Source organism: Zonotrichia leucophrys, chromosome Z (genome assembly GCF_028769735.1).
Source record: "Zonotrichia leucophrys gambelii isolate GWCS_2022_RI chromosome Z, RI_Zleu_2.0, whole genome shotgun sequence".
NCBI lineage: Eukaryota > Metazoa > Chordata > Aves > Passeriformes > Passerellidae > Zonotrichia > Zonotrichia leucophrys.
Window position 1 is genome coordinate 15,413,150 of NC_088200.1, and position 27,701 is coordinate 15,440,850.

The 27,701-nt window shown below is 34.6% G+C and overlaps 1 protein-coding gene across 1 annotated transcript in view; it reads left to right on the plus strand.

The window, feature by feature from the left end:
- FBXL17 (F-box and leucine rich repeat protein 17) overlaps nucleotides 1-27,701 on the plus strand; it is a 275,571-nt gene that overhangs the window by 85,534 nt on the left and 162,336 nt on the right. The window contains exons 5-6 of the mRNA XM_064736156.1: nucleotides 563-670; nucleotides 9,118-9,248. Of these exons, the coding sequence (XP_064592226.1) occupies nucleotides 563-670; nucleotides 9,118-9,248 (239 nt within the window). The remainder of the gene's footprint in view (nucleotides 1-562; nucleotides 671-9,117; nucleotides 9,249-27,701) is intronic.

Below are 27,701 nucleotides of genomic sequence, written 5' to 3' on the forward strand. Positions count from 1 at the left end.
CAATGCTATATTGCCATGAGATTACCTAGTCTCATGTGAGAAACAGATGTAGTACTACTTTTAAGTTGAAGTCTTCAGTTGCTGTGTTTCAGTTACAAAGAAATATAAGACAAGGCATATAAATTCAAGGTAGCACACAATTCAAATTCTTTGCAAAGTCAATGATGGGTATGGTATGAGTCTACGGGATGACAATAACTAATTTGTTATATTTTCATTTTTGTATATAATTTATGAAAATAGTGAATAGTCTCTTGGGTTATTTGCACATAAATAGGATGACAGTAAGATCTGAATTTGTGGCTATCATCTCCTGTCTTGTGTTTCTTTTTTCTCTGCCTTCTGCCAGAAATATTTTTTCTTCCTAATTTTCACGTATACATGTCCATGCATTACTGTGCAAACCCAATAATCTCTCTCAAACTCTTTAAAGAAATAATGGTAATGGTTATAATAATACTAATGGTCTAAATGAGCCGATGTTGTGTAGAAATTTCTTAAGCGGTGTTAAGTATGTGGTTATATCACCTTTTCAACTGTTACCTATTTATCTTTTCTGTAGGTGACAGATCAGTCGGTGAAAGCTTTTGCTGAACATTGCCCTGAGCTGCAGTATGTTGGTTTCATGGGCTGTTCTGTAACTTCAAAGGGAGTCATTCACCTTACCAATGTAAGTATCATAGCTGCCTTCTGCTAGTCACTAGTGCTTTGGACTGCAGCCATGTCATAGGTGTCAGCCAGGATAAGATTATGTGTATGATTTATAGCACTGACATGGACAGAAACATGATTAAGTGAGTGAACTTAGCATTATTTAGATTTCACTGTATAAAAACACTTTACCAAAAATATATTTATGGGACTATACATTTTCTCACAAGTAACAATGATGTTCAGGTCAAAACTCTTTAAAATATGTAATTGCAGCTGATTCCATTGCAAGCAAAACAAAATTCCATTCTAAAATACAAAATTCTTTTTGCAAGAGATTTAGACAGACCTCTGGTTGCAGAAGTGTACCCCCTGTGTACGTACACTTTGACTATATTCATCTTCTTATTTGACACAGATAATATGACAGATACATTTTATTTTCTTTCCTTTTTCTTTTGCATAACAGGAGTGAGTGATGTGTGGGAAAATTTACTTGAGTGAATCTGCAGAAAGTAATATAAGTTTTCAATAAAATGAATTACTTGAATGAGGTGAACAAACACCATCTAATTAAAATTTGTAACTGAAAGTACGTCCAGGGATCATGCAAACATGAAAATAGTTAAGGAGATCTTGAGGTAGGAAGTAGAGAGCATAGTTAATAAAAATGGAGTGTGACTGGTGAAAGCAAAGGCTTTCTTGATGCAACTGTAAAGGTCTCCTATTGTTATACAGAACCATTCAGCATATCGGTCAATTACTTTCATAATTTTAGAGCTGCTTAGCTGAAGATACTGAAGAATTGAAAACATTTGGAACACATGCAAAAAGAAATAAGCCAGGGAAATTAATTTGTATGGCAAAGTTATGCAACCTCAAAGGGTGCAATTTCAAAATCACTGTGTATTGAAGTGATGAGGAAAAGGTGTGCATATCTGTTGGAGAAAGAAATTATACAAATATATTCATATCATATGAAAACTACCTTTATATAAACACAGGTTATGTTTATATTACAACATAAATATAGGAGGTACAAAATTATACATAGACAGGGTATGTAGTCCAAGGCTTGGTGGGAAATTTCCACTAAGATCACTCTTCACTAAGATCACTAAGATCACTCTTCAGCTACATGTTTTGATTGCTGCATTATTCTGACCTAGATTTATTGAGTATTTAATAAATGTTAGATGTCTTATCCTTCAACAAAATGGCTTTATAATCACATTTATTTGATTGAAGAAGAGTCAAGAGCTTGACTTTTTATTAATGTGTTTCTGATTTTCATGTGTTTAATAATAATAAATCATTAGAAATCCTGATTTACATTGGAGCGACCCCATTGAGCATAGTCCTTTGGAAAATATCTGAGGATGCTTAGACTTTTAGTATGTAATTACTTTGTAAATAAATTGGTACATGTTGGGACTTGAGATTTAGGTATTTCTGTTTCCTTCCCTCAAGCTGTATCTGTACAACTTTTGTAGGCTGTGAATACTGCAAAGATGGTGATGTGATAACACTGAAAGTCAGGGATTGCTTAACCTGGAGAGGGCTCAAGGGAGACCTTGCTGCAACCTTTTAATACTTAAAGGGGGTTTGTAAGAAAAATGGGGACAAGCATTTTAGAAAGACTACTGTAGCAAGTAGTAACATTATCTGGTGCATCTGTCTTTCCCAGAATTCATCTGTTGATGACATAATTTTTTGTTCTAACCATTTGTGGTTGGTTTTGTGTTGAGTACTTACCTGGTGTTTCATAACCGTTTAGTAGTTATTCCAGTCTGAAGTTACTAGAGAATGTGGAATCTGCTGTTTGCTCTGTGTGGCCTGTGAGTGTGTCCCTCCAGGCTGTGCAGAGCTAGTTGCCTTCTGTCCAGCTTCATGTGTGCAAACTGGAGATAACAGCAGTGACCTCGGTTGTGAAATTGCTTTGGGGCTGATGGATGTATAAAAATTGAGTAGTTTATTATTACTGTATTTTCCCCCTAGTAATATTAGCTCTCTTTAAAAACACTGCCACTTGAAAAATTCTAAATTACAGTGCTGCTGCATTGCAGAGCTTTTTTTAATAGCTAATTGTGGGGTATGAAAGAGAAAGTCTTATATACTTAAGAAAAAGAAGGAACATTCAGGGTTTATTTTCACTCTTTTTGTACTGAACACAATGGCAGTCAGAAAAAATTTGCTTTTTGAACAAGACCGTGTCATCAGGTTGGTGCCTTTTTTCCTTGAATTTATTGTAAACTGAAAAAAATACTGATAAAGTAAATAATGATTATTGGGTAAGATGTGAGGCACTTCATGTACATACACAGAAAGAAAGGGAAAAAACGAGTGTATTTATATGCAATTCACAGTTAAAGTCCAGTTGAAACCAGTTGTTCGTTCTGATGACCTGAATGTGTTTAATTTTCCTTTAGTTTTAATGTGTCAAATATCGTTACAAAGGAAGTGAATGACCTCCTCCATGACATCAGAGTGTTTAGTCCAACGCTTATCTGTGTCATTTCTGTGGAGGCGGCAAGAATGTTTTAGTTTATCTTCTGGTTTCACCACATCTCCACTGACTGTTTTCTTGTTTTATCTTGTATTATTTAATTAGCTTTCTGTGTATAATTTTTTTCTTGTTTGCACTCATTCTCCCATCCACACATCCTTGTGTCTCAAGAGTTTATCCCTGGTTATTTTCAACTTTGCTTTTCCTGTAAGTGTGAAGATCAACACAAATATGAAAAGTGCCTGTGCATATTAGGTGATTATGTTGAGCACAGAGCAGCCAGAAGGGTAATCATTGTTCATTAACTGTATGGGAGTAAGAAACTTTGTATTCTTTCTAGTGAGGTACTGATTTTGTAGTGTTACATCTTTGACCTCAAGAGCAGTGGCATTTTCCTCCCCTGTTGTGGTAATTGCTTCTTAGCAGTTTAATTGTTGCATTTTTAATAGACTTTGTACAGCTGGCATCAGCAAATCTTGACATCTAGATATAGTTTTATTACCAAGCCACTTCCTTGGCTTCTTCCTTTGGTTTCTGGTATATATGCAAGAGTAATAGCTTTGTAACAATATACTCTGTGCTTCTACACCATATATTTCTGACAGACTGTCTGGTAATTTTTGTTACAGATATCTATTTATGTATGAATCCTTGTACAGAACCTCGACATAAAAAAAATTCTAACTTATTCTGCTAATCACCAATGCATGAAGACAGTTAATCTAAGAACTCTTTTTGGAATCATGTGATCTTCACTTCTTCATCTCATACTAGTTACCCATGTCCAACCTAACTTAGTGATACCTATGTCTGAGTTCGTGGTCAGTATGAAGTCAATCAAAATTTAGATTTATGGAGCAAATTTTTGGGCTTATTCAGTGTAGACATCATCAGTGTGACAGATACATAATGATAGTCTACACATGACAAGACTGATTTTACAAGAGCCTTTCTGAACTGGGGTAATTTATGGTTTCTTTCTAGTAAATGACTTGTTTTGACACCAGGTGTTCTGCCTTTTGCTCTTTTTATGGTAGTATTTCAGCATACATTCTGATCTTAAAATCATTAAGCTTCCTGCCTGAGGGTATGTTTGCTGTTCTTTGGCTAGGTACGGGGAAAACAGTATCTTAATCAATTTATATAATAAGCTGGATTTCATAAGGTGAAATATTATTTATTTCAATCTGTTTGCCTTTAGTAATGTGCCCTTTTAAATATTAGTCTTTCAGTGACAGCAAAAAGGCATTAAGTGAGGGTTTTGAATGCAATGATTCTGGGACATTCTTCATGAGTGTTGGCTTGAAATTTTACCTGATATGGTGCTGTGTGAACATTTTTGCATCTTGTCAAACTGGACCTGATGATTTTGTTGAATCAAGTTAAATGTGTCCCTCTTAAGAGGTTCTTCCTCCTATTTTGAAGAATTAGGTGGTTTTACCCAACTGCCATTTCTTTCAATGAAGTGAAAAAGACATTGCAGAGAAGACTGCATGGTTGAAAGTGTTGGATCTAGGAAACTTCCACTTCCCCTCTACTGCCCCCAAAAAATTTATTAGAAGTACTTGACAGTAAATAACATGAAGGTGCAAACTATGAATCAGTAAAAATGGAATTCTACAACAACTTTCATAGTTTATAAACTGGAAATGAGTGTTGTAACACAGATACTATATATGTCATTTATATGTGTGTGAAAGTCCCTGCCCTAGAGGTAATTAAATCTTTGTCCTTCCAACAGAGTTTTTGATTTCTTGTTTGTTACTTAAGCAATGTTTAGGTACTGTGAACCTTAATGTTTCACAGTACCTAAGAATTGAAATTAAAACTTATTAATATGCAAAACATATTAATCAGTCTTTGGGAAAATAGTCTCCTTTGTAACTATTCAATAATTTTCCAAATCTTTAGGCCATGTATGATTACTATTCTAGGATCACAGTATATCTGAATTGTGTAGTTCAGTTATGGCAACTCTTCAGTAAAAATTAATGAATGTGAGTGATTTTTAAAAAATATTTCATAGATTATATTGATATTACAAGCCAAAGAATATGGTTTACAGGTTTTTTTTTTCATGTTGCTGTTTTACGTTTCCTGCAATCATACATTTGCTTTTGGAGACTTAAATCAGAGACCAGTTTATTCCCTGAAGGCATGTCTACACAGAGTGTCAAGAAAATTAAGCTTAATTAGCAAAAATCTGTGTTTAAAGCTCATTAAGTCCTTGTAAGGACTTACCTTCTGAAATTATTTGGCCGAAGAGGATTAATCTTACATTAATTGTTTAGCAGTGGACTTCTCAGTTATAGGTTTCAATTGGACTCAGGTTTAAAGTTCTTTTCGAACCTAAATGATTCTATAGTTCTGTTATCTTCTATGCTTTTTAGGGCAGCATATCTATACTGGAAATAGGGAAGCGTTCAATGGGAAAAAAATTGTGTACCCCTTATAATAGCAATTTCTATACAATAACATCTAAATATTCACAGGAGTTGATACAACTACCCTTAAATTACCTATGATCCCAATGGTAATAGTAATTTTCTATCACCTGAAGCACTGCACATATTTTAGTATTCCAAGTTTCAGTAGTCAAGATAGAAATCTTATTAATTGCATGACATTCCAGCACACAAACAGTATGATAAACTCTGAATCTTCAAATATATCATTTGGCATAAAATTTCATTTAAGCAACCAACCAAAGTATTTAAAAACCTCAAAGGTTTTAGCATATTTTAAAATATCTGTGATCCAAAAGTAATGATGTCATTACGTTTGTGTAAGTGATAATCAGTAATTTCAACAAGAATGTGTTTATAAGTATCACACAAAATTAAAGTGTTGCTGCTTTTAAAAAATTCTGCTATTTTCTGTTTCATATTTTAAGCCCTTTGCCTACTTATTTGCGTTGTGTGTTTTGTCACATTAAATATTTCTTTTTCCATTAAAACATTTTAACTGAGGTTGCTGAGTTCAAAGTTTAAATTCTCCTCATGCATGCTTATTTGCAAAGCTATAAAATTAAGATTTCAAGAAAAGCTTGGATATCTGCAGAAGAAGGACCCTGAAATTGCTCAGTAAAATGGTGTTGCTGCATGAACAAAATAAGTTTGGTTAAAAAAAAACACGAAAGGAAAAATATTATGCATCCTAATTCTGTAAGATAGAGTATTTAAGTCACAGAATATACTCTTGCTCTTGAATAAATACTGTTTAAAGGTACACTATTTTAATGTCAGAATTTATGAATGCACTGTGGACTCAAGCATTTGTTTTTTAATTGTCTGCTTTGGAGAAGTTTGGTTTTTCTTTTTAATATCATACTATTTAGCTATGAGTTAATAGCTAATGTTTTTCTCTTCCAATTTTTTCATAGTAGTGATTGTAGCACTTCTCCCCCAAAATTATTTCTCAGGTAATATATAAAGTATAAAATTTGTTGTTAAGGTGTATATATATATTTTTAATGAAAAATTATTACATACACAATAAATGGCATTTATTGCAATTTTGTGACCAGTAATGGGATGTTGATACCTCTTAAGTAGGCAGGGAGGTCTTCTTTTCACTGTCATATTCAGATTGATCCAAAATTGTCTCGAGCAAGTGTGTATTCAGTTCTACAGGTCTTGAAAGCCATTGACACTTCTGTAATGGCAATTTTGAGGTTGTAGAGACTACATTATACTTGAGTATGTATCAATCTGAAACAGTCTCTTCAAACTTCTAAGACACAAAGGTTTTCTTCATTGAGTATGTTGTGCCTGAGAAAAAAAAGAATTAACCTGTCAAATAGGTCAGGTGTTTAAAATGAAAGAATGTAACAGTGAAAAAGACAAGTGATGACTGAGTTGCTGTATACTGAATATAATATTAGATAGACTATTACTAGTGTGAAGGAAAGAAGCAATGAGGGAATGATCATTCTCCTGTAATGGTAAGGAGCAAAAATCTACCTTGAAAACCCTATCCATTTGGTAGAAAGGAATTCTAGGAAATCAGTTTAGTTTTTGATTCCAGCCATGCAATGCCAATTTTTTTTTTTTCTGGGAAACCTCAAATGCTTTCTGCTGCATTCATCACTGGATCTTTGAGGTAGATAATATATGGTTGTTACCTCTTACCTAATTTGAAGACAGTTTTTAGGAATTTTTAAAGGAGTACTGGCCCCTTTCCAGGCATTGATACTTTGGTGTATATTTGTATGTTTTAGTCTGTAAGGAATAATAATGGCAAAAGAATCACCAGTACTGTCATCTTCTCATAAGAAGAATGTTGCTGAGAAAGAAAGATTGGGGTTTTCTTAAGTGGGAAGACTTTCTACTTGTCTTTTAAGTCTCCTTAGTCATTTAATGTCATAGAACATATACTTATTGTTGAATTGTCCAGCAGGTGTAGTTTATATGTCATAGGCATAGACCACAATATTGCCTGCATGGTTTAAAAGCTGAAATATCTAGTATGAATAACTTTATGAAGATGGGGAAATTCACAGTTACTGAAAGCTTCCCCTTCTTGTAATTTATGCAGGAAAAAAAGAGAAATTGGTTATGAGCTTTTTTTTGGCACATAGAAGATAAATTTGATGCTGGTGCAGTATGTATGAAATTAAAATAGAGCTTGTAAAAGGTGGCTCTTTTGCCAACACAGTATCAATCACTATATGCCCTGCTTCCTAATACACAAAAAAGTTTATTTCAGAATTTCAGTGGCCATACAGCAAGTTACCTCCACAGTGATACCTGTGGTGGTATCATAATATTTGAAATATTATTGTCCTAGATTCTGTAGATGTACCCTAGAGATGTTCCTCAGAGGTGAGGGTTCTTGATATTATGCTTGTTTTGCAGAATTTTTGGGAATGGCATGTAGCTTGTCTTCAGCTTTTTTTGGAGCCTGTTAAAAACTTAAAGAACAAAACTCCACTTTCTGTGGAAGGCTGCCTACATTTGAAGTCCTTTTCTCTTCTTTCTTCTTTTCTTCTCACCCCATGCTGCCACCTCCCCCCCTACCCACTTGTCCTAAATTCATTGACTTAATAATTAACTACTGAAGTGGACCAATTTTGTGATCTCAGTTGGATGTCTTTACCTAATCAAATCCTTAGTGACTTAAATCACTGATGAGGATCATTTTTTCTCTCTTACAGGGAAAGTAAATTTAATTAAAGTGTCAATATTGCCTAATGCAATTATTTTTCCAGAGTATAACAGAGATTATTTCAGACAGCTTAAAAAGCAAACAGTACTTGGAGGTTATTATGACTAAAGTGATACTGGAGAAGTCTGTAAAAATTTTTTTTTTGCATCTATAACTGATAAAAGTTGTAAAAGGGTTTGCTTTTGAAGGACATGGGAATGATTAACACTAGGGATAAGTCAGTTTGATTAGTGCATAACTCCTAATCATATTGTTTTGTGACTCCAAATTTTGTTGTTTAGAATATCCAGTCTGTTATTGATAACAGTGCAGATGAGACTACAGTATAAATACTGTATTTTCCAGGGAGTTTGTATTATTTGTTTACTTTGAAAGCTTTATACTCTGGAGTTGCTAATTGCATTCATTTGAATCTAAGCACAAACATGCTGTCTCCCTTCCTTCCATGCCTTATTTTTCCTGTGGCTCAATGAGTTGATATTTTACCTTGGTATCTTGTGCTCCATGTATTTATGAGGAGGAGGGCCTAGGCCCTTATTGTAGGTTGTATGACACCTTGAGTGAGAATATCTGGATTTTATGTAGTAACTGGGTGCCTGAATCACAACTTTGCTCAAGCTGAATTCTGTGAATATCTCTGGTATGTTTGCGTTTTGTAAAAGATATAGTAATTATATCTTTCATTACTAACTTGCACATACTGTGTAACTTCCAAAAAAATTGACAATTTTTTCAACAGTTATGTATGTGAATGAATTTCAGATTATTTCTTTCTCTCATATTTGTCTCAATAGCTAAGAAATCTTTCAAGCTTGGATCTACGTCATATCACAGAACTGGACAATGAAACCGTGATGGAAATAGTAAAGAGATGCAAAAACCTTAATTCTCTCAATCTGTGTCTGAACTGGATCATTAATGACAGGTAACTTCATTAGGGCATCCAAAAGCAGTGTAATGCAAATTTAACTGGTTCTGTTAGTTGCGAATAATTGCTCATGGCTTGGGGGCTGGACGAGATTGATTAAAGCAAATAATGTTTGCTGAGTGATTGTTCTTGCTTGTTTTGGGTAAATAATCCAGACACCTATTTTGTGGAGTGTTGGCCTATTTCTGCAATGGAGAACAGTTTAGTTGTGACCAGATGGCTGGACTAATTTGTTTAATGCAGATTTCGGGAGAATGTGCAATGTACAAAGAGTGAAATGCTCAATTGCTGTTGAACTGACTCAATTCAATAGGTGTCCAGGATTTAGATAAATTTATATGCACTCAAACAGTGAAGCATACATTTCACTATATAAGTAAAAATAAACTGCTTGTGAATTAATAAGTGAAATTCTTGTATTTTTAGAAAGCAACATGGTTGTTTGGCTGGTTTTGATTTTTTTTGCAAAGAACTTCAGAATCAAAATGGAAGAATGACACTGGGTTATAAACTAGCCTTTTCCTTTTGACCAGAATGCCTCCTATCCTGCTGTATTCCGGTCTTTTGATCAACTAATCTATTTCAACATCAAGTATGTGGACAAAGATTATGTATAGTTATATCACAGATCAGATGAAAAATGAGAATTTTAAAAGTGAGCATTTTTTTAAACAAAAAATTGAGCAAAGTCAGTGCCTGAGGTTACAAAGGAAAGAATATTTTTAATTACTTCTGCCTTACTATTTCATTATAACTGCTGTTTTAAACAAAAGGAAAAAGATACTTATAACAGAAAGGGGTTCTAAAACAGTTTCATATAAACCAGAATAATGTATTCTAGCAATTGTACTTCTTTCCCATGATTACTCTTTGGTTTTTGTAATAAGGTACGCTTTCAAGGTTTTCAAAAGTCATTAAGGGACACATGTACTGATGTGTAGGTAGCTCAGACTTTGGTGAAAGTATAGTATTCTAAAAGTAATAAAATTGCATTGTGTTTGATAGGAAGTTCCAGTAACTTTTGCCATAACTTCTTTTAGTCCTTAAGACCGTTTTTTGGATTGGTTTGTTTAGGTCAGACCTTTGATGAAACTTCATTGGTTTTGAAAGGATTTAGTTGCCTCATCTTTCTGTTTGTAGGGCTTTATTTTCACATGTGGAATAAGGTGACTGGAAAATTCCAGGATAAGCTAGAAAAAATAATAAGAATAAAAATTCAAATTAAAAACCAGGCAGTTTTCAGGTTTTAATTAAAGTACTTAGAAACGTATATCCATCTGCTTGGATGTTTTGAGTACGACAGTCTGCTAAGTTTGATCTGCTGTCAAACTGTTCTTGAAAATCCTTTATTAGAATTGCTATAATAATAAGTATATATTTTAATTCTGTGCATATCACTCTAAAACTTCACACTGAGAATGAATTATAAGAATTGTGAATCTTAGCAAGACAAGGAAGCCCTTTCAAGGAGTGACAGATAATCTGCTTCTGTATGTAACTTCTAGTTGTTTATTTTTGCTTCTTAAGGTTTTCCATTACATGTTTTTTCTGATTGTACTTGTTAGTACTTAATATAACAAAGTTTGTAAATTTGAATTATCTTCTAGTTAAAAAAATAGATAGAATTTAGAAAATAATTAATGCCTGTAAATCTGAAGCAGTTATTTGACAATTGAGAAATTTTTCCTATTTTAAAAGTGACATGAAACGCCAAATGCTACTCTGAACTGAGTAAAGTTGGTTGCTTTACGCCTCCTAAAAGCTCAATTGAGAATAATGGAAAATTATATAAAAGGAACATGATGAAACTACATGACTTTATTGTTTAAACTGTGTTTTATTGTTGAATAAAACACCAGTTTAGCGCAGTATTTTGAGTGTACCCACGTTGAGAATAGAGGCGAGCTTTCAAAAGCTCACAGGACTGTTCAGGTGCTTGGGTTAAAATGCAAATTAATTTAAATTACGTAAATTAGTCAATTATTTAAGCTTAACCGCCCTTTTTTTTTTTTATGCTGTTGGGTGGCTCCTAGTCAGAGGGAATGTCAGAGGAGATTCTGTCTCTTGATACCTTTCCAGTGCATATTAGATAGTAGCAGTTTAATGTTTTTCCCAATTCCTGTTTTAAAATAAATATTAGTTCCACCTCTCCCCCACTCCCACCCCATTATCAAGCAGGTTTACTTGTGAAATTCAACTACATAGGACTTGTATTCCAGATCTTTTCAAACTTAAAAGGACAGTGTTCTGCTCACTTTACAGAACTGAGGGCTGAGGCTTCTTTAAAGCCTTGGAAAACTGTTTTGCTCCATTTTTTTGTGCATAATATTGAGTGTGAAAGAAAACTAGAAAGTTTTTAAAATATCGGTATAACTTACAGGAGCTAAGTAGCTCTTAAGGCAGTAGATTATGGCTTTGCAGAAATAAGTCACTGGTTTTAAAACTTTCTTTCAGATTTCATGATTGTTTCTAGAAATCCATTAAAATTCTTTCCATAAGCAAGAGTATAACTCTAGAACACTTACAGTTATGTCTTGCTTGTGACATGATGTTAGAGTTAATCCTGTGATCATTACATTTCTTCTTAAATAACTTAAATTTTCAGAGTGTAAGAGCTCTGCTTGGCAGGCCCTTGCTAAGATTTTTGTTGCCGTGATTCTTCTGCATATGCAAGAATTGATGAAGACTGTTGTTTTTATGTTTTGATTAGAGCTCTTTTTTTTTTTTGACATATGCATCTAAAAATCTTATGTGGGACAATAAAAAAAAAATTACCTAAGACAAAAAATATGTTCAGTTGAGATACTCTTGACATTAGTTTTAAAATTAAGGAAAAAGCTCACTCAAAAGCTTCATATACTGTTTTTCAGATTGGTTATATTTGTTATAGAAAAAAATCCTACTTCTTTCAAATATGAATAAAACCAAGCTTGCAAATTATTTTCATATGCATCATGAGTAGATTACATCAAGTCTTTGCAATTGGAAAGGATTGAGTTCTTTGTACATGGTGAGGTGAATAATATACTCTGAAGCTTGCTTTCAGTAACCTTATCACCTTGAAGTTGTTTTTATGGTCACTGCCCTTGTTCCTTTGAATTTCAGTTGATGAAGTAAACCAGAACATCTAGAAGTAAATGTTTTGTGGGTACAAATCCTGAGGGATTCAGGAAATGTAGTATGATGTGCTGGCAAAGTTTTCAGGGGTATATGGGTTTTTTAATGGTTTGAGGAACATCTGCTATTTATTATATCCATAATGATCAGGAGACAGACAGCAGACAGTCTAACTTTATTTTGTGAATCTCATCACTATGGACTGAGAGTTGCAATTCACTTCAACATCTGTGTTACATAATTCACTTAGGGACAGACATTTTAAAGCAGTGACTGAAATCTTAAGAGTGTTTCTGCTTGCTTCAGTCATTGTCTTACTAAAATATTTCCTTATATTTGTATAATATTTGTATAGAGGATGTTTGCCAGCCCCTACTGTATCTATCTTTCTTCTTAGAAAGAAGAGAATAATGTAGATAAGGCAAGGAACTTCATTTGCAGGTACAGTGAGACTTTCTGTGCCATGGCACTGCCAGTCACCCAGGGTAAGATTCCACCTGCAATACAAAATTATCAATTAGTTTTACAGTGAAAGGACAATATTTTCCCAACCATTTAAGATCTTTGGTTCTTCCTCTGTAAGTGGTGCTACATCTTCTTGTAATAATGTCTCAAGAGAGCTGCGTTTTTTCATGTAATTTATTACACATGTTGTGGGTGACTTTGATGGCAGGTGCTAAGATTTGCCGAGCATCTGAATATTGTTGAGGGCAAGTGATGGTTGTGACTTGGAGGATGATATGCATTATCTCCATGGCACAGTAAAACAATGAGAATTTTACTTAGTTACCTTGTGGTGATATTGCTAACCATCATTGGAGCGGTATTAATGTGCACCTCCTTGAGCTGTTAGCACAGATGAAAAAAATCTGGATGTAGTCCTGTTATTCCATTTCTGAGAAAACAGGTCTTTCTTCTTTTTTGTTTCCATGAAAATTCACTATGGATGAACCAGAGTAGGCAGTGTAATGGGACAGTCTACTGTCCAGGGTGAGGATTATAGTTGGAGTCCAGGACAGAGGAACTTGTAAATACAGACATTTCACAAGGAGAGCGGTCAGGAAGTCAACATACAAAAGAAATTCAGTGGAAGCCTGGAAACACACCATAAGCCTGAAAATCAAACTGTTTGTACAGCCTCAGAGTCCGGAGAAAGGAGAATTCACCTTCAGAGATTCTCCAGCTCTTTTATTTGACTAGGTCACTAATGCACTACAAATTTCTCAGACCTGGGTATCATAGTTGTTGGCACAGAGCGTTTTGGGGTTTCCACATTGTTACTCAGTAGAATAAATTTTGTTAATGTGGTCTTCCATACATTAGAGAAGTGTTCAAAATTTTATGTTGACTGCCTACCATGAGTTCATGTAAATCCATGTAATCAGCCTTGGGAGCATGTGATGAGACCTGGATTTGTTGTGGGTAGTGGATACAGTGCTGAAGATTATTTCATCAGGAGATTAGCTCAATGTGTTTAGTCCCAGAGCTGCTTGTATATGTGAGTGCCCCAGCATTTCACTAGCAGATGTGAGCATCACAGTAGTAGCTCTGTTCTTAGAGTGCATTTTTAATAATTAAAAGTTAGTGAGCACTAGAATTATTTTCTGGAAAAGTAAAAGAAAAAGTTTTTTCCTTCTGAAATTAAAAGTCTCTGCATATTTGACATTGAAATTATTTTAATGAAATTGCTTCTAAAGGAAGAATTCAAGGCTTTCATCTTGCCTATATTTTTCCTAATCAAAAATGTCCATTTTAACTTTGATGACTACAATGCTAATATAGCATCTTAGCATTCATCACTTTAGATGTGACTGAAGTTGCAATGTACTCAAGAGCATTGATACTTATTCCTGTAGTATCTGGACTTGTGAATATAGTAAAGCCTTCCAGAAAATACCTGTACTTTTATGCCATATTTGTCATGAATCACTCTAGGTGAATACTAGCATTTCTTTATTCTAATTTAATTTCAGCTATTTCAAGTTATCTGAGAAATCTCCATAGAGTACTCTGCATATTTATCAGATGTTTAGTCAGCTGCATTAAAAACTAGAACTCAATAAAAACTGAAATAATGTAACACAAGTCAATTTTACTTTTAAAATTACTTACTCTTTTGAATGTCATACTTTTTAATTAAATTTAGAGGAAAATTTGCTTCACCCTGCGGATGTTGTGTGAAATGATTTGAGACTGACTGTCAAGTTTTTTTAAAAATTCAGAACAAAGCATACAAAGTTGGACAAAGAATACACCTAAGCATGGCAATTTTCTTTATTAACTTTAGGCTCTGAGTCTTGTATTATTTTTTTTAATGATTATAAAAAAAAAAGAAAAAAACATCCCTTTTGTGATTAGTCCAGAGTAATGGGATAAAGTGAAATGAGACATCCACACAGGAGCAGCAGAAGAGTATGAGAAGAGAGGGGCAACAGAGAAAAGTATTATGATCTGAATGCAACCCACATTTCACATTGCCCTCTGGGAGAAGAGAAAAGGGAGTTGAGAGTAAACTTTGCTCAGCAAAAAATGGCATCTGAGGTGTTTCTAAATTTGTTCTTGTTTCTCATTGTCCTGCTCTGTCTAATTAGCAACTAGATCAGTTTCTTTAAGCCAAGTCTGTTTTGGATAGGTGGCAAGTGATTTCCTATTCCTTATCTTTATCTACAGGCTTGTTCCATCTTATTTTGTTTCCCAGTCCTGCTGAGAAGGGGGGCTGAGAAGCAGCTGGGTGCCCAGCTGGCAGGCATTTAAGGTATCCTTACCCAATGTCCTGCACAAACTACTCCCATATATGTCCTACCCATGCCTGCAGTTCTCCAAGGACTGTCCGTTGTGGGTTTTTTCCATGGGATGCAGTTCATAAAGAACAAGTTGCTCCAAGCATGAACCCCCCCGCAGCTCAGTTTGTGATGCTGTGAATGCCGAGGTAGCATTTATGCTTCAGTGTGTCCTTTGGTCAACTTGGGCATTGTCACTCATATCTTATTTCAGTGATGTGATATCTTACATAATTTAGTTTTGCTCTTGTTGTGCAGTATTGTGTGAGAATTGCACCTTTCATGCCCAGGAGTGCAGGATGAACTTCCTCCAGAATAAAGCAGTGGCCATATATTTATGCTGTTCTGGGTATCTTTGTTTTAAATGTTTTCTTACTCGTCAGTGCAGTGGAAAAAGAATGTGGGGTATGATTCCCCACATATCTCAGCAGTTACCCCAGAAATTATTAATCTTACCAGTGTTAGTCATCTTTTCAGCTTCTATTAATGTGCCCTGAATCCACTTTATAAAGGCTTCTGGGAACTGTTTCTTCAGCATTTTTATCAAAGAAATTAATTTTTACAAACATTTGATTAGAACAGATCACTCTCATACTATCTGCAGAGTTTAACCAATGATAAAAATCAGAATGCATTTTATATAATTAACTGTAACTTTCCATTTATTAGCTTTGGCCTGCTAATTCTACTTATCTCTATAACTGAGATAAAAGTGGTATGAAAATAAATAGTTTTTTTAGGGACCATTTTTTGGTGGAAGTGGATGTTATCAGAGACAGTAAAACTTTCAAGCTCTTGTCATGATTTGCCGTGCTTTGCCATGCTTTTGTCTTTCTTAACATACTTGAAAAATGGGGAAAATAGTCCACTGTTGTCACACTGCTGAAATGTATAATAAATGACGGTCTGTAAGTAGTGAAAATATGAGGAGGGTGATTAAGTCTGACAATTCTCACATAAAAACTTGAGATGATAAATATCTCCTGTGATTAGTTGGTAATTTAGTGCAAGGGACGAGCATCAGCCTAAACAATTTTATGAGTTGTGGCATAAAAAAAAACTCTGTGAGGTAGGTATGCACTTGTTAAACCAAAGGAGAAATTTCTTAAACTTAGTTGCTAATAATTAAAAATGGCAGACTTGACACAAAATGTGGCTTGATGATTTTCTGTATGACATTCCTTACAAAAATTAGGAAAGTGCAATGCTTCCTGAAGGCATAGAAATGCCAGTGTATTATAAATCTGATTCCTCAGTGCATCATGAAAACGGAAAGGTTTTGTGTATGTATAGAATTTCTGTACAGATAAAATACTTCCAGTGTTATAATTTAAAGCAGTACAGAAAATTAAAAAAAATCCAACCTGCCATGGCTCTGAAAAAAGATTTAGTCTGCATTGCAATTACTGTTACATTCTGAGGATGCAAACTATAATTCACCATGCAGTCAGAACAGACACAGTACTTGAAAAGATAAAAGAAAAAGGGAATGGGTGTCCCAATGATTTACTGCACTGACTGTATTGTTTAGAGCCTGTCAGTATACCCAGTATAAATACCATTTGAAAGGAACATAACCATGTTCTAAATTCACTTTAGGCTGTTTCCTGCTGCATGGGTTCTAAGCTCAAAATGAAAAAAAAAAAAGCAGTTATTTGGTGGGGGTTTTTTTCTTTGTATATGTGTGGGTGATCATAAACTTATCTTATGGTGGGGTCATGCAATCATATAAACAGGATATGTGTCAGATGCTGCATACTAATTATCTTCAATCCTGATCAGGTTACTCAGTGAGCCCTGCATTTCTTTTGTTAAAACCAAAGAAAACTGGTGTATTCTGAATTTTCTGTGATGTTAAATGCAGGGACATTTTGTTGTTAGAATTCAAGATTAACCAATAGATACTGACTTGTAAAGAATACAGGATTTTAATGTACCTTTGAAGAGTTGTACTCAGCTGGAAGAGGAAGATAGTGATGAAGTGGAAGTTGAGCTGACAGAATGAATAACTTGCAGTATTATAGTATACTGCCCTGAAAGTGCAGTAATAATGTAATGAGGAAAATAAGCACTAATTTAAAGTGGTGGTCATGGTGATGCCAATAGATATAGTCAGGGAAAAATAGGTAAGCAACACAAAGAATACAAGTTTTGAAAGGCTAAAACTATGTCTCTCTGCTTGAAATCTTGTTGACTTCTGTTCATACCTTGTGATTGTGATTTGCTGTTTCTCAGAACTATGGTGAATTGGCTTGAGACTTCCTTCAGTACATGAATCTAGTTTTTTGTCTCATGGAGTAGAGAAGCAACTGGTAAATACTCACCTTCATGTGCCTGAAGGGAGCTAGGCCTCGGCCAGCTTGTCCTGCTAGCTTTCAGAGGGGCAGAGTTGTTGCCAGGCCTCACAGTTCTATACAGGAAAAATCCTGCCCAGTTATTAAATAGAGCCTGAATTTTTCACTGTCAAAATTTATAGCTTGTATAATTTCTGTCATTCTGGCATGCTGCGAATGCTGTGTCCATTTCTCAGCTGCCAAGTACAAGAAAGGTGTGGACATACTGGATAGAGTCCTGCAAAGGACCATAAATAAGATGAAGGGACTTGAGCAGCGGTCCTGTGAGGGCAGGCTGAGAGAACTGGGGCTGTTCAGCTGGGAGAACAGAAGGTTCAGTGTGAATAAGCACATGGAACAAGGGAGCAAAGAGAGCAGAGACAGGCTCTTTCCATTGGTGCTCAGTGACAGGTGTGGGCAAACACTGAAACGCAGGAGGCTCTCTCTGAACTTCAGAAAACATTTCTGCACTGTAATGGTGGCTGACTACTAGCACAAGTTGCCTGGGGAGGCTGTGGCATCTTCCTCCTTAGAGACAAGGATTCTAGGTGCCTTCCAGGCCTCTTCCAAACTTACACACTCTGTGACTCTCATACTAACCTCTTGTGTTAGTGTTTTGATTGTTAAGGTAGATGGAGATACATGAACTGAGGTCCACCATAGCAGCCATATTCCTTGCCTGATTCTGATTTTTTAAAGTTTGTTGTGACGTGTTTGAACAGACCATTATCTCCTGATTCTGGAAAAAGCATTAGTCAAAGAGGTCCTAAAGAAGGCCCACAAGGAATTAGAGATATATTGCTATCAGCATCATTGATGTTACTGCTTATAGTGAAGAGTGGGAAAAATTGTGTATTGCCATAATTCTTTTCTTGTCTTTCCAATACCAATTACCTCCTACTCTGATTTATTTCTTGTCTTAATTTTCATTCCCCTTCTCACTTTATCTGATAAAGTCTACTTTGTCTAGCCTGTGGCATTTAGGAGATGGTTGTGAGTCTGTGGTAGCCAGAGAGTTAAGAGCAATTCCAAATGTAAAAAATTTTTTAAGTTCCAGTCACTCCAGACTGAGGTTTGTAGTCTGCTCCCTTGCAGTACAGTATCAAAAAATTTGTTTCCAAAGACAGTGGTTTTTTTCCTGTATTATTGTCATTCCTGCCTGTCCTTGCAACACCTCCCAGAACATGAGAGGAGGGAACAGGACTTTCTGTCTTGTTTCCAAAGGATAGAGTTAGAATAAAACTAGTTTACCTGCTCTTAGTGCTTTGTATTTCAGATTTTCAGTTTTTTCTCAGTCACCTTATAACATTTTTATAGGTGGTTATTTCCTTTGACATGATCATTTTTTCTAATGAAAATTCCATCTATGCTTAGCTACTTAGTTTCACACAGGGTAAAGAGTCACATTAGCTTTCTTGGGTCTACTTAGTTCTACACAGTGGTATTTCTCTTTCCATTGAGAAAAGAAATCCTGTTACCTCTTGACATGCTGTAGCTAGCCAGATTTACCAACACCTGCCAGCTTGTCATTAGTAGAGGTGTTTTAATAAAGTATATGGATCTCTAGTAAATGAAAAGTTCTCCTAAAAAAAAGAATTGTCTGGAGGCAAAACACTGCCAGTAGTGTTTTCCTGGCTTGTTCCTTAAGTTTCCTATAGACGGATGGAAGGCAAGCTGCAATGAAATGTTAACCTACCTGGAAAGCTTTTCCAAGTCTGTGTACAGTAAAATAAAAAGATTGGTCTTCCATTCACTTTTAGAAAAAGAGCTTTCACAAATAGAAATGACAGGTCATTAATGATTAATTCTTTAATTTAATTCTGGTAAAATTAACTAATATACTTCTGTATGAGCATTTAATAGAAGTCAGCAGAATAACAAGCCATGCTTGATACATGATACATCTGGTTTCACACAAAAAAAAATTGTGTGTTAAAGTAACACACAAATAAAACTGGTTATTTGAGATGAATGCAGTTACAGTTTAGGAATGATTTTGATTTTTATTTATATTTTGTTACTTTTCTTTCAAAAAGAGTATATCTTGACATTGATGCTTTTGCCTTTATATTTCATTTTTTGTATGCAAATGTACACATACATATATAATATATTCTCTATATGGCTAATAATAGATTTTTGCATATGAGTAGGTCTGCTAAAGGTGTTGAATAAATGAATGTTTCCTATTTAGGGAAGTCTTAAGGAAATCCTAAGAGTTACATCTAGGCACGTTTCTAAGTCTGATTTACTATAATTTGTTGCTTGACGAGTAACATATCAGTCATATTTTTTTTGCTGTAGCCACAGTACATTTCAGTCAGACTTTACCAAGAGTTAGTGATGCTAAACCCATTGTTTCAAAACCTGAGACTGGATGCAGCGTCTAAAAAACCTGGCTGCCAGAAAGATTAATCAGCTGCTTCTGGACCTTGCCCAGTGCAGAATAGAACAGAGCCCAGAGGCTAATTTTTGCTCTCCATCTGCTGTTGAACAATGGGAATTGATTTCTAAAACTGAATTTCAAACTCACAGATGTGTATAGTGGATTATCTACGAATTGTTCTGCCCTCCTCTGATTCTTTCCAGATACATATTGCTATTAGCTTGACTTTATTAGGAGTTATGCAGTTTGCCAGTTCATGTTTCTAAGCATCATGAAAGTCCTTTTCAGTGCTACTGAAGTTTCACAATTTGTTTCAATCTGGAAAATCAAGCATGAGTTGATATAAAAGGGAAAAATATCCAGCCATACATGGATTATAAGAGTAAATTTGGGAGATATATTTGATTTGCACAATACTAAAAGGAGACAAAACTCCTTTTATAGTCCTTAATTAATTATTTGTTTGGTATATGAAATACATTAATTGCAACATATTTTCAACATGTTTATAAATTGTACGTAAATTGACTTAGAGTCTAGCAACTAAATTTTTTATGGTTCTGATTACCGTCACTGAGAAGATACCCACTCTTGAAATATTTATGTCCTTATTGAATTGATTGGGATAAATTTTACTCTTGAAGACGAGATACCTTTCTATTGCATAACTTGCTTTTTCATGCTGCTCTTGGGAGCTTTTTATCAACAAGGCATGACAATTTGCTTGTTAGGCTGAAAAGTGTACTAAATGTTACTTGGAAAGGCCTGTCAGATGGCATTCAAATATTCATGCAGTTTTTTCTGATGCCGAAAATACTGGCGTACTGTGAAAAATTACTTAAAGTAGAAGATCTTACCTTGTATAGCTCTATTTTCTTCCAATCTGTGTATTTCTTTTGGCTGATAGTTTTCAGGGGTTTCTTTTTTTGAACGTCTGTATCTATTGGTTTTGATTTCTTTTAAAGTGGTCCCTTAAATCTTTACATATGCAGGCTGTGTTGAGAGGATGCCTTTCCTTGCACGTGCGATATATTTTATGCATGTATAAAATATATATCCATTTGCTACCTAAAGTGTTTCTGTAATCTGTATTGCGAACTGTAGTTCCATTTCTACTTTCAGACATAGTAATATTAGCCAGCAGAATTCAGCTTAGAAAATTTGTTACACCCTTTAGCATTTCAGCAGGGCAAAAATAAAAAGTGCATGCTCAAGCTTTCATCCATTAATTGTCTTCTGGCCTGGGAGACCATGTCAGGAATTTTAAATTATATTAGACTCTCCTGGGGCCACTGGAGAAAAAGGAAAATACATTCTGTGTAACTTAGTTGTGCTCAGTGGTCTCCATTTGGACTGCTTTCCTGCCTGTTTCTGTTCCCTTCTTGATGACGGTAGCAACAGAACTGCCAATAATTATTGTAGCTTGGAGCTAAATGTAATGGATGCTCTTGATTTTACATAATAGCTAGAGTAACTCAAAAATTTTAGGTTATATTCAACCCTCAATTCAGCATAAACCCACTAAAATCCATTCTATTTTAAAACTGTACAAACTTCCAAGAAAAATAGTGTTGGTTTGTGTTTGTTTTGGTTTTGCATTTAGGGTCCAGAAAAAAGAGAATTGAAATACTGTTATGCGGAGTCGTGGGTTGGAGACAGACACATGACACAACACTGTGGGAGACAGACACATGACACAACACAGCAAACAGCAATGAGTTTAAAAGGCTGCCCTTTCAGAGGGGCTTTGGGCTCAGATAATTGATTGGATGGGACCTCTCTGGCCAGTGGTGTATCTGCATGGCAACTAGAACTGGGCTGGCCGAGGTCTTGGCTTGGGTTTGAATCCAACCTATGCCCACCTTATTTGGAGACTTTTTTTCTTCTAGGTTGATTGAGTTTAAGGGATAGCTTCAGATCAGCTGCAATGTTAAAAAGTATGAGTGTAAACTAGCTTTTCTAGTAATATCTTAATCTAGGCATCTCCTTACCTGTGATGCTAAGCAATTGTTCTAAACATGTGCTCTAAGCAAAGGTTCCTACTTTGAAGATTTTCTTGCATAATTCTCTTCTAAAAGAGAATTTTCGTTTTTTGTGATTACTATAGGTTACTATCCCGGAATGTGGGATAGTACATTCTGTATGCTGTACTGTAATGTAACATTCATTACAGCATTACCTGGAATGCTGTAATGAACATTCTTCTTTGCTGTCCCTGACAGATTTAATTTTCTAATTAAAACATAGTCATGTTTTGAAAAAATCTTACCACAGAATTGAGGGCTATTAAGAATGTGTTTAAACACTTTACGTCAAATTGTAAAATAAGCATTTCAGAAGAATATTCAGTAGCACATAAACTTTTATTCTTGCTTGTAACATTGCTTTGATTAATTGTTCTTCTGTATAATGAATGTATCCCAGTGGTCAATGCTGTCAAATATTTGCTGAATGAAGTTTGTAGAGATGTTTCCTGATTAGCCCTGGTGTAAATTGTGATATATTCATATATCTGTTAATTTGAATACCTGTGAAATTCATTTGAGTTCTATGAAATAAAAAAGATGAAACAATGTGAAAAACACAGGTTTTGTAAAAAGGAATACAAAACTTAGAGTTTGAATTTTCACTGTTGGAGCCATTTTTTACTAGCATACCAATCAGAAAATATTGAAATTGGAATTTATTATTTATTTCTTAAACAGCTGTGGATCAATTGGTCTCTTCAAGTACTGCTTCAAGTACCTCAACACAATGAACGTACAATACTGTACTGTAACATACATTAAGATAAAACATTAACCTTTTAGAAGTTAAAGGAATGTGTAGGGTTTAAGTTGGTTTTATTTTTCCTTTTTTCATAACATTGTTTTCTAGAATTATGCATTATAAGTGTCTGTAAGCGAATGATAGACCTTTAAAAAACCATCATGAAGTATTTTTTTAAATTGGTTTTCAAAATGGAAGCTTCTCAGAGAGATGTAAGAACAGGTGGCAGGGAGGCATTCTTCTCTGGATCTTGCCCTAATAGCTGGTCTTTTCATTTGCAATTTTACTAACACATTAATACAGTTTAGGTGTTTAGAGATTTCTAACACATATTTTTGCAGTCCCCAGATCCTAACACAAGAGCTCAAAAAATGAGATTACAGATAGAATTTGTCACTGGATCTCCCACTTTACGTCAGCAAATTATTTACCTCACTTCCCTTTCAAGCCTCATTTTACATCATTATTTTGAGCATTCATAGGGTTAAAAAAGTATTACAGAGCAAAGCAAAGCTTCTCTTTGTGAGACTGCAAGTTATGGTACTCATTTTATCAGGAGGGAAGGCCTTAGAAACCCTTCTTCATATCCTGCTTATTGCCTGTCACAATTAGTCTTTCTCAGCAAGTGCCGTGAGAACAGTGGTGTTAAACAGAAATTATTGCTTTAAACTGTCTTATTTTAGCTAGTCGTATGTCATACAAGATTCATATATGTTATTCAATTACATGTTAAAGGGGCTACAGGAAAAAGCAATACTTTTTGGTATTTTGCTGAGCATCAGCTCTCAGGTTACAGTATTTTAAAATTCACTGGTGGTATGGTTTAAATAGGTAACTCAGCTATGTTCAAGTTAAAAAACAACATTCACTAGTGGTATGCTTGTAAATGTCTGGAAAAAAAAGTTGCACAAAATCCCTCCACTTTTGGAAAACAAATTCTTACAACAAATACATACGGTGAGGTGGTGTTCTACAATTTTCTTTATGAAGGTTTCATCATTCAATAGAAGGTTTTAATTTTTCCTGAAATTTCAAAATATTTTTGCTTTGAAATACTGAATATTGGATAATGTCTGTATATTTAAAGATATATATATTCATGCATGTTATGCAGAGTTTGTTCAGGAGCATCAAAGTGAATTTTTTTACAGAGTCTTCCATAAAGAAGATAATTTTCAATGTAGAAGTTTTACTAATAATTGTACAGTGTCCAGACTTAGTTATACATTAAGATGAAACCCTGTTTTAGAAATACGAGGTGAAACTTAATGATATATTATAAAGTCTGTATTATGAACTTAGTCTTAAAAAACTGATACAATTTTACCTTTTAAAACAGGATTCAAAACCTAGTGACACACATTCTATAAGAGATTCATTTCAATGTTTTTCAACATTGCTGGTAGCTGTGCATTTCTATCTTGTGAAGAAATCCCTTTCTAAAACAAGAAACTCTATAATTTTCCAGTAACAGCCATGGACATTTTGAATAATAGCACAGCACAAAGTGTTGTGTGGTTTTGTTACCTCATCTTTGGAGGTGACAGTAAATACCTGCAGAGAAGAGGAAGAGGGAATGAAAAACAAGGAGACAGCTCTAATACTGAATTGTCGGATGTAAAATCCAAATGTTAGAAATTTCTTGAGTAGTTTTGATATGCATGGCTGGTTTAGAATGTCTGTATAGAAGTATCTAGTTTACTACTACTTACAATACAGGGGCTCTAAGTGAGCCAAAGCATAAGTGAAAGTGTGAATTGTCATAAAAAATATTTTTGTAATAGTAAAGGATGCAAGTGTTTGGTTGGGACACAGTATTTGTGAAATCAGAGGATTTAAAATATTTCTAATATTTCATTTCCATAGTTGTCACTTTTCATTCATTGAAGTATATGATTTAAACAAATTTTTTCACTCCAGCTTTCACTTACGTTATGCAAGTGTAAAATATTGTACTGCTGTAACATCAGCATGAAAAAATGATTAACAGTCTGCTTTCTTCTGCTTTTGCATATTATGTGTGGGAAATGATAGAGGTGACGATTTGTCTAATTGCTCTACTGTAGTTACAATTATAGAGAAAAGGTCAATGTAGTCATTGTCAATTAAACTGCAAAAGAAAACATGTTTTGTAGCCCTGAAGAACCATTATGTCAATTTTATGCTGTTCATCAGTGTGTAACACAAGTGCTAGGATATATAAATCTTATCTTTCATGGAATTACAGCGGACTTGCTCTATTACAGGCACTTGGTGCTGCTGAGTAGAGATAACATTAAGTACTCTCTGTTAATTGCATGTTCTTTCATTGTCTCATGTTTCTCAAGATTTGTGTGCAGCAAAACCTGGCTGCTTTAATGAATAGAAATGGATATGCCAGAGTGCAATTTGACCCTTCTGTTTTCACATAGTTAAGAGATGATGAGTGACAGAAAAAGATCTTTTGCTACGAAAGTTGCTATGGTGTTGGCATCAGCTTTAACAGATGTAGTAATGTCAAATATTGAAATACATACACTGAATTTGGTGATATAGTGCATATACAAAATAGTGCAGTGATATCTTAAATATTGCACTCTTTTTTCTACTTTCTTTTCTTTCCCTGCTCTTTTTTCTTCAGTCTTGGTTCTCATCAGGATACATACATAAAACAGAGGTCAATTATAAGAATAATTCCATATAAGTACAGTCATGACATTAAGTATGGTTAAGTTTCTATAGGTTGTCCTGAAGATATGCTTTGCACTTAGAAATTGTTTTTATTTTAAAAAAATGCTTCAAGGACTGTCAGGGTATGGTAAAATTTTATGTATAAATTTTGTTCTTATTCAAATAATCAGCAAAACAAGGGTAACTTTTTGTTAGTACTCATATAGGAGATACTCTAAGAGAAAATTTGAGTGTTTCCTTACCTCTAAAAAATAGGTCTCACTGTGTCAGACCACATTATGTTGCCACCATCTAATAGAGTTGTGTATGTGAAATTGGGACATTGAATCAATATTAATTAAAAAAAAAATTTAGAAATTGATTTAACCTCTCAAGTACACCTTTAACATAAGGAGTTATTTTGTTAACATATGACAGGAAGGGAGGAAATGTGAACATAGGAAATGTACTGTTGAAAGATTAATTGCTTTTGGGGTACACTCTCTATGTGCTGGAGGTACTCAAAGAGATATTCATCGCTGTGGAGGTATCAAAAATACCTAGAAGGCAAAACACTAAGTACCAAGACACCATATATAGAATGGGGGTCCAGAGGAGTAGCAAGAGACAGAAGCATAGACAGCTGCTTGTGGCTGTCCCAGAAGAACAGCTGACTGTAGATTGGTATAATTCAAAAGAACATTGACTGCAAGTTGTAACAGACTTGTCCTAGGGTGACATTTGGGGCTGTCCTCCCTAAATTTACCCTAAAAAAAGCTCTTCATGTATTCTTAAACAACCTACCTTGGTGTATTTGATTAAAGCAAGCTTTGAACTAAAACATAATTTGTTTTATTTTGAAACATTTTAGCCAAGCAATGCAGGGGTTTTTTGATCTCTTTCTTCCTAGGGTCGTGGGGAAATCTTGAAAGCACAAATCACTGGTAGCTAGCCCATGATCATCTCTGGTACCAAACTCTGTGTACCTCTGGTTATCGTATTTTCTTGGTTGTATTTATGTCTTTGTTATGATTAAAAAAAAAAACCAACCAAAGCAAAACCAAACAAAAACTACAAAAAACTGGTGAGATCTAACAGAGCTGGTGTTTGTAGGAGCTGTGCTTCAGGGTTGTAGGTACTGTGAATCTGAAGGAGTGGAGTGAAGATCTCATCTCATATCTCATCTCATCTCATCTCAGTATTTTTCAAAATAAAGAATAAACTGATAGTATGTGAGGCTAGGTTCTGTGTCTAGATATTTATGCTTGTATTTTCTTTGGAAGTGAAACCGCAGTTTTTTATCCCATTTGTCCTATGTCTGTGTTACCTTCTGATTACAGAGTCAAAAACTCAGGCAGATAAACTTTGTACATTGAGCAGAAAGCTCTGGAATGACAGTGGAGGGAGAAGTGCAGTAAGAATTGTGCCTGGGCTTGGAGTCACTGTGGCTGCTGCACTTCTCTGTTGGGTGGAAAACAAGGGACAAGATGGAAGCTATTGAACTGATTATCATTTCATAACCTTTGATAGGTCAGAGGATGTAGAATATTGGCTGTTTGGAGGTTTTATTGACCTTTTAAAATAATTTTCCATTATGCAAGTATGTTTCTGAGTTTGACAGAGAAGGAGAATCTGGATGCCTGCCATGCTTGACTTGAGCTCTTGATATGCAGAGCATGATACTGGACTTTGAAGGAGGGTCTGATGGATTGAGATTCTGAAATTCACAGTCTGAAACAGTGTTCATATCCAATAGTTAAAGTTTGACCCACACATTTTGCTAAATATTCTTTGTTAAATAACATATGCTCTAAAGTTATGGAAGAGTAGTTGAATCTTTAGGCTTTAATTGGTTTCACACTAGATGGCAAGTACATGAAGAAGATTTTATTTTTAGCATGATCCTCTATTGCAAGCAGAATTAATTTTATACTTAAGGAAAAAATGGAAGCATTATGTATTTGTTTGCATAATAGATTGGTTAAAAAAATTAGAAATGCAGAGATATTTTGGAAAACTATATGGCCCTGTTATCAAGTGTTGGAATTGAGTGCTACTGTAGGCTTTACTGTTACTGTCTTTTCAATCTCTCAATGATCCCATTTTTACCTTTACAAAATAATAATAAGAAACTTTTTAAGGACTACTAATTAAAATGTCTCAAATATTTACTACAAAGCACATATAAAGTGAAGAGAAACTGTTCATTGTATAAATGGGGAATTGAATTTAAGCTGTATTTCAGTATCTCATAATTTGAATATGTCTTTAAGTGTCTTCTACCATACATCAGATTGCAGTGTTAGTAACTCTGCAGGATTCTTTTAGTGTAATGAAAAAAAATCTAAATGGAGTAGAGTCAACTATCATTTATTTGTAAAGACAGTATTTTATAGATTTGAGACTAACTGTTTTC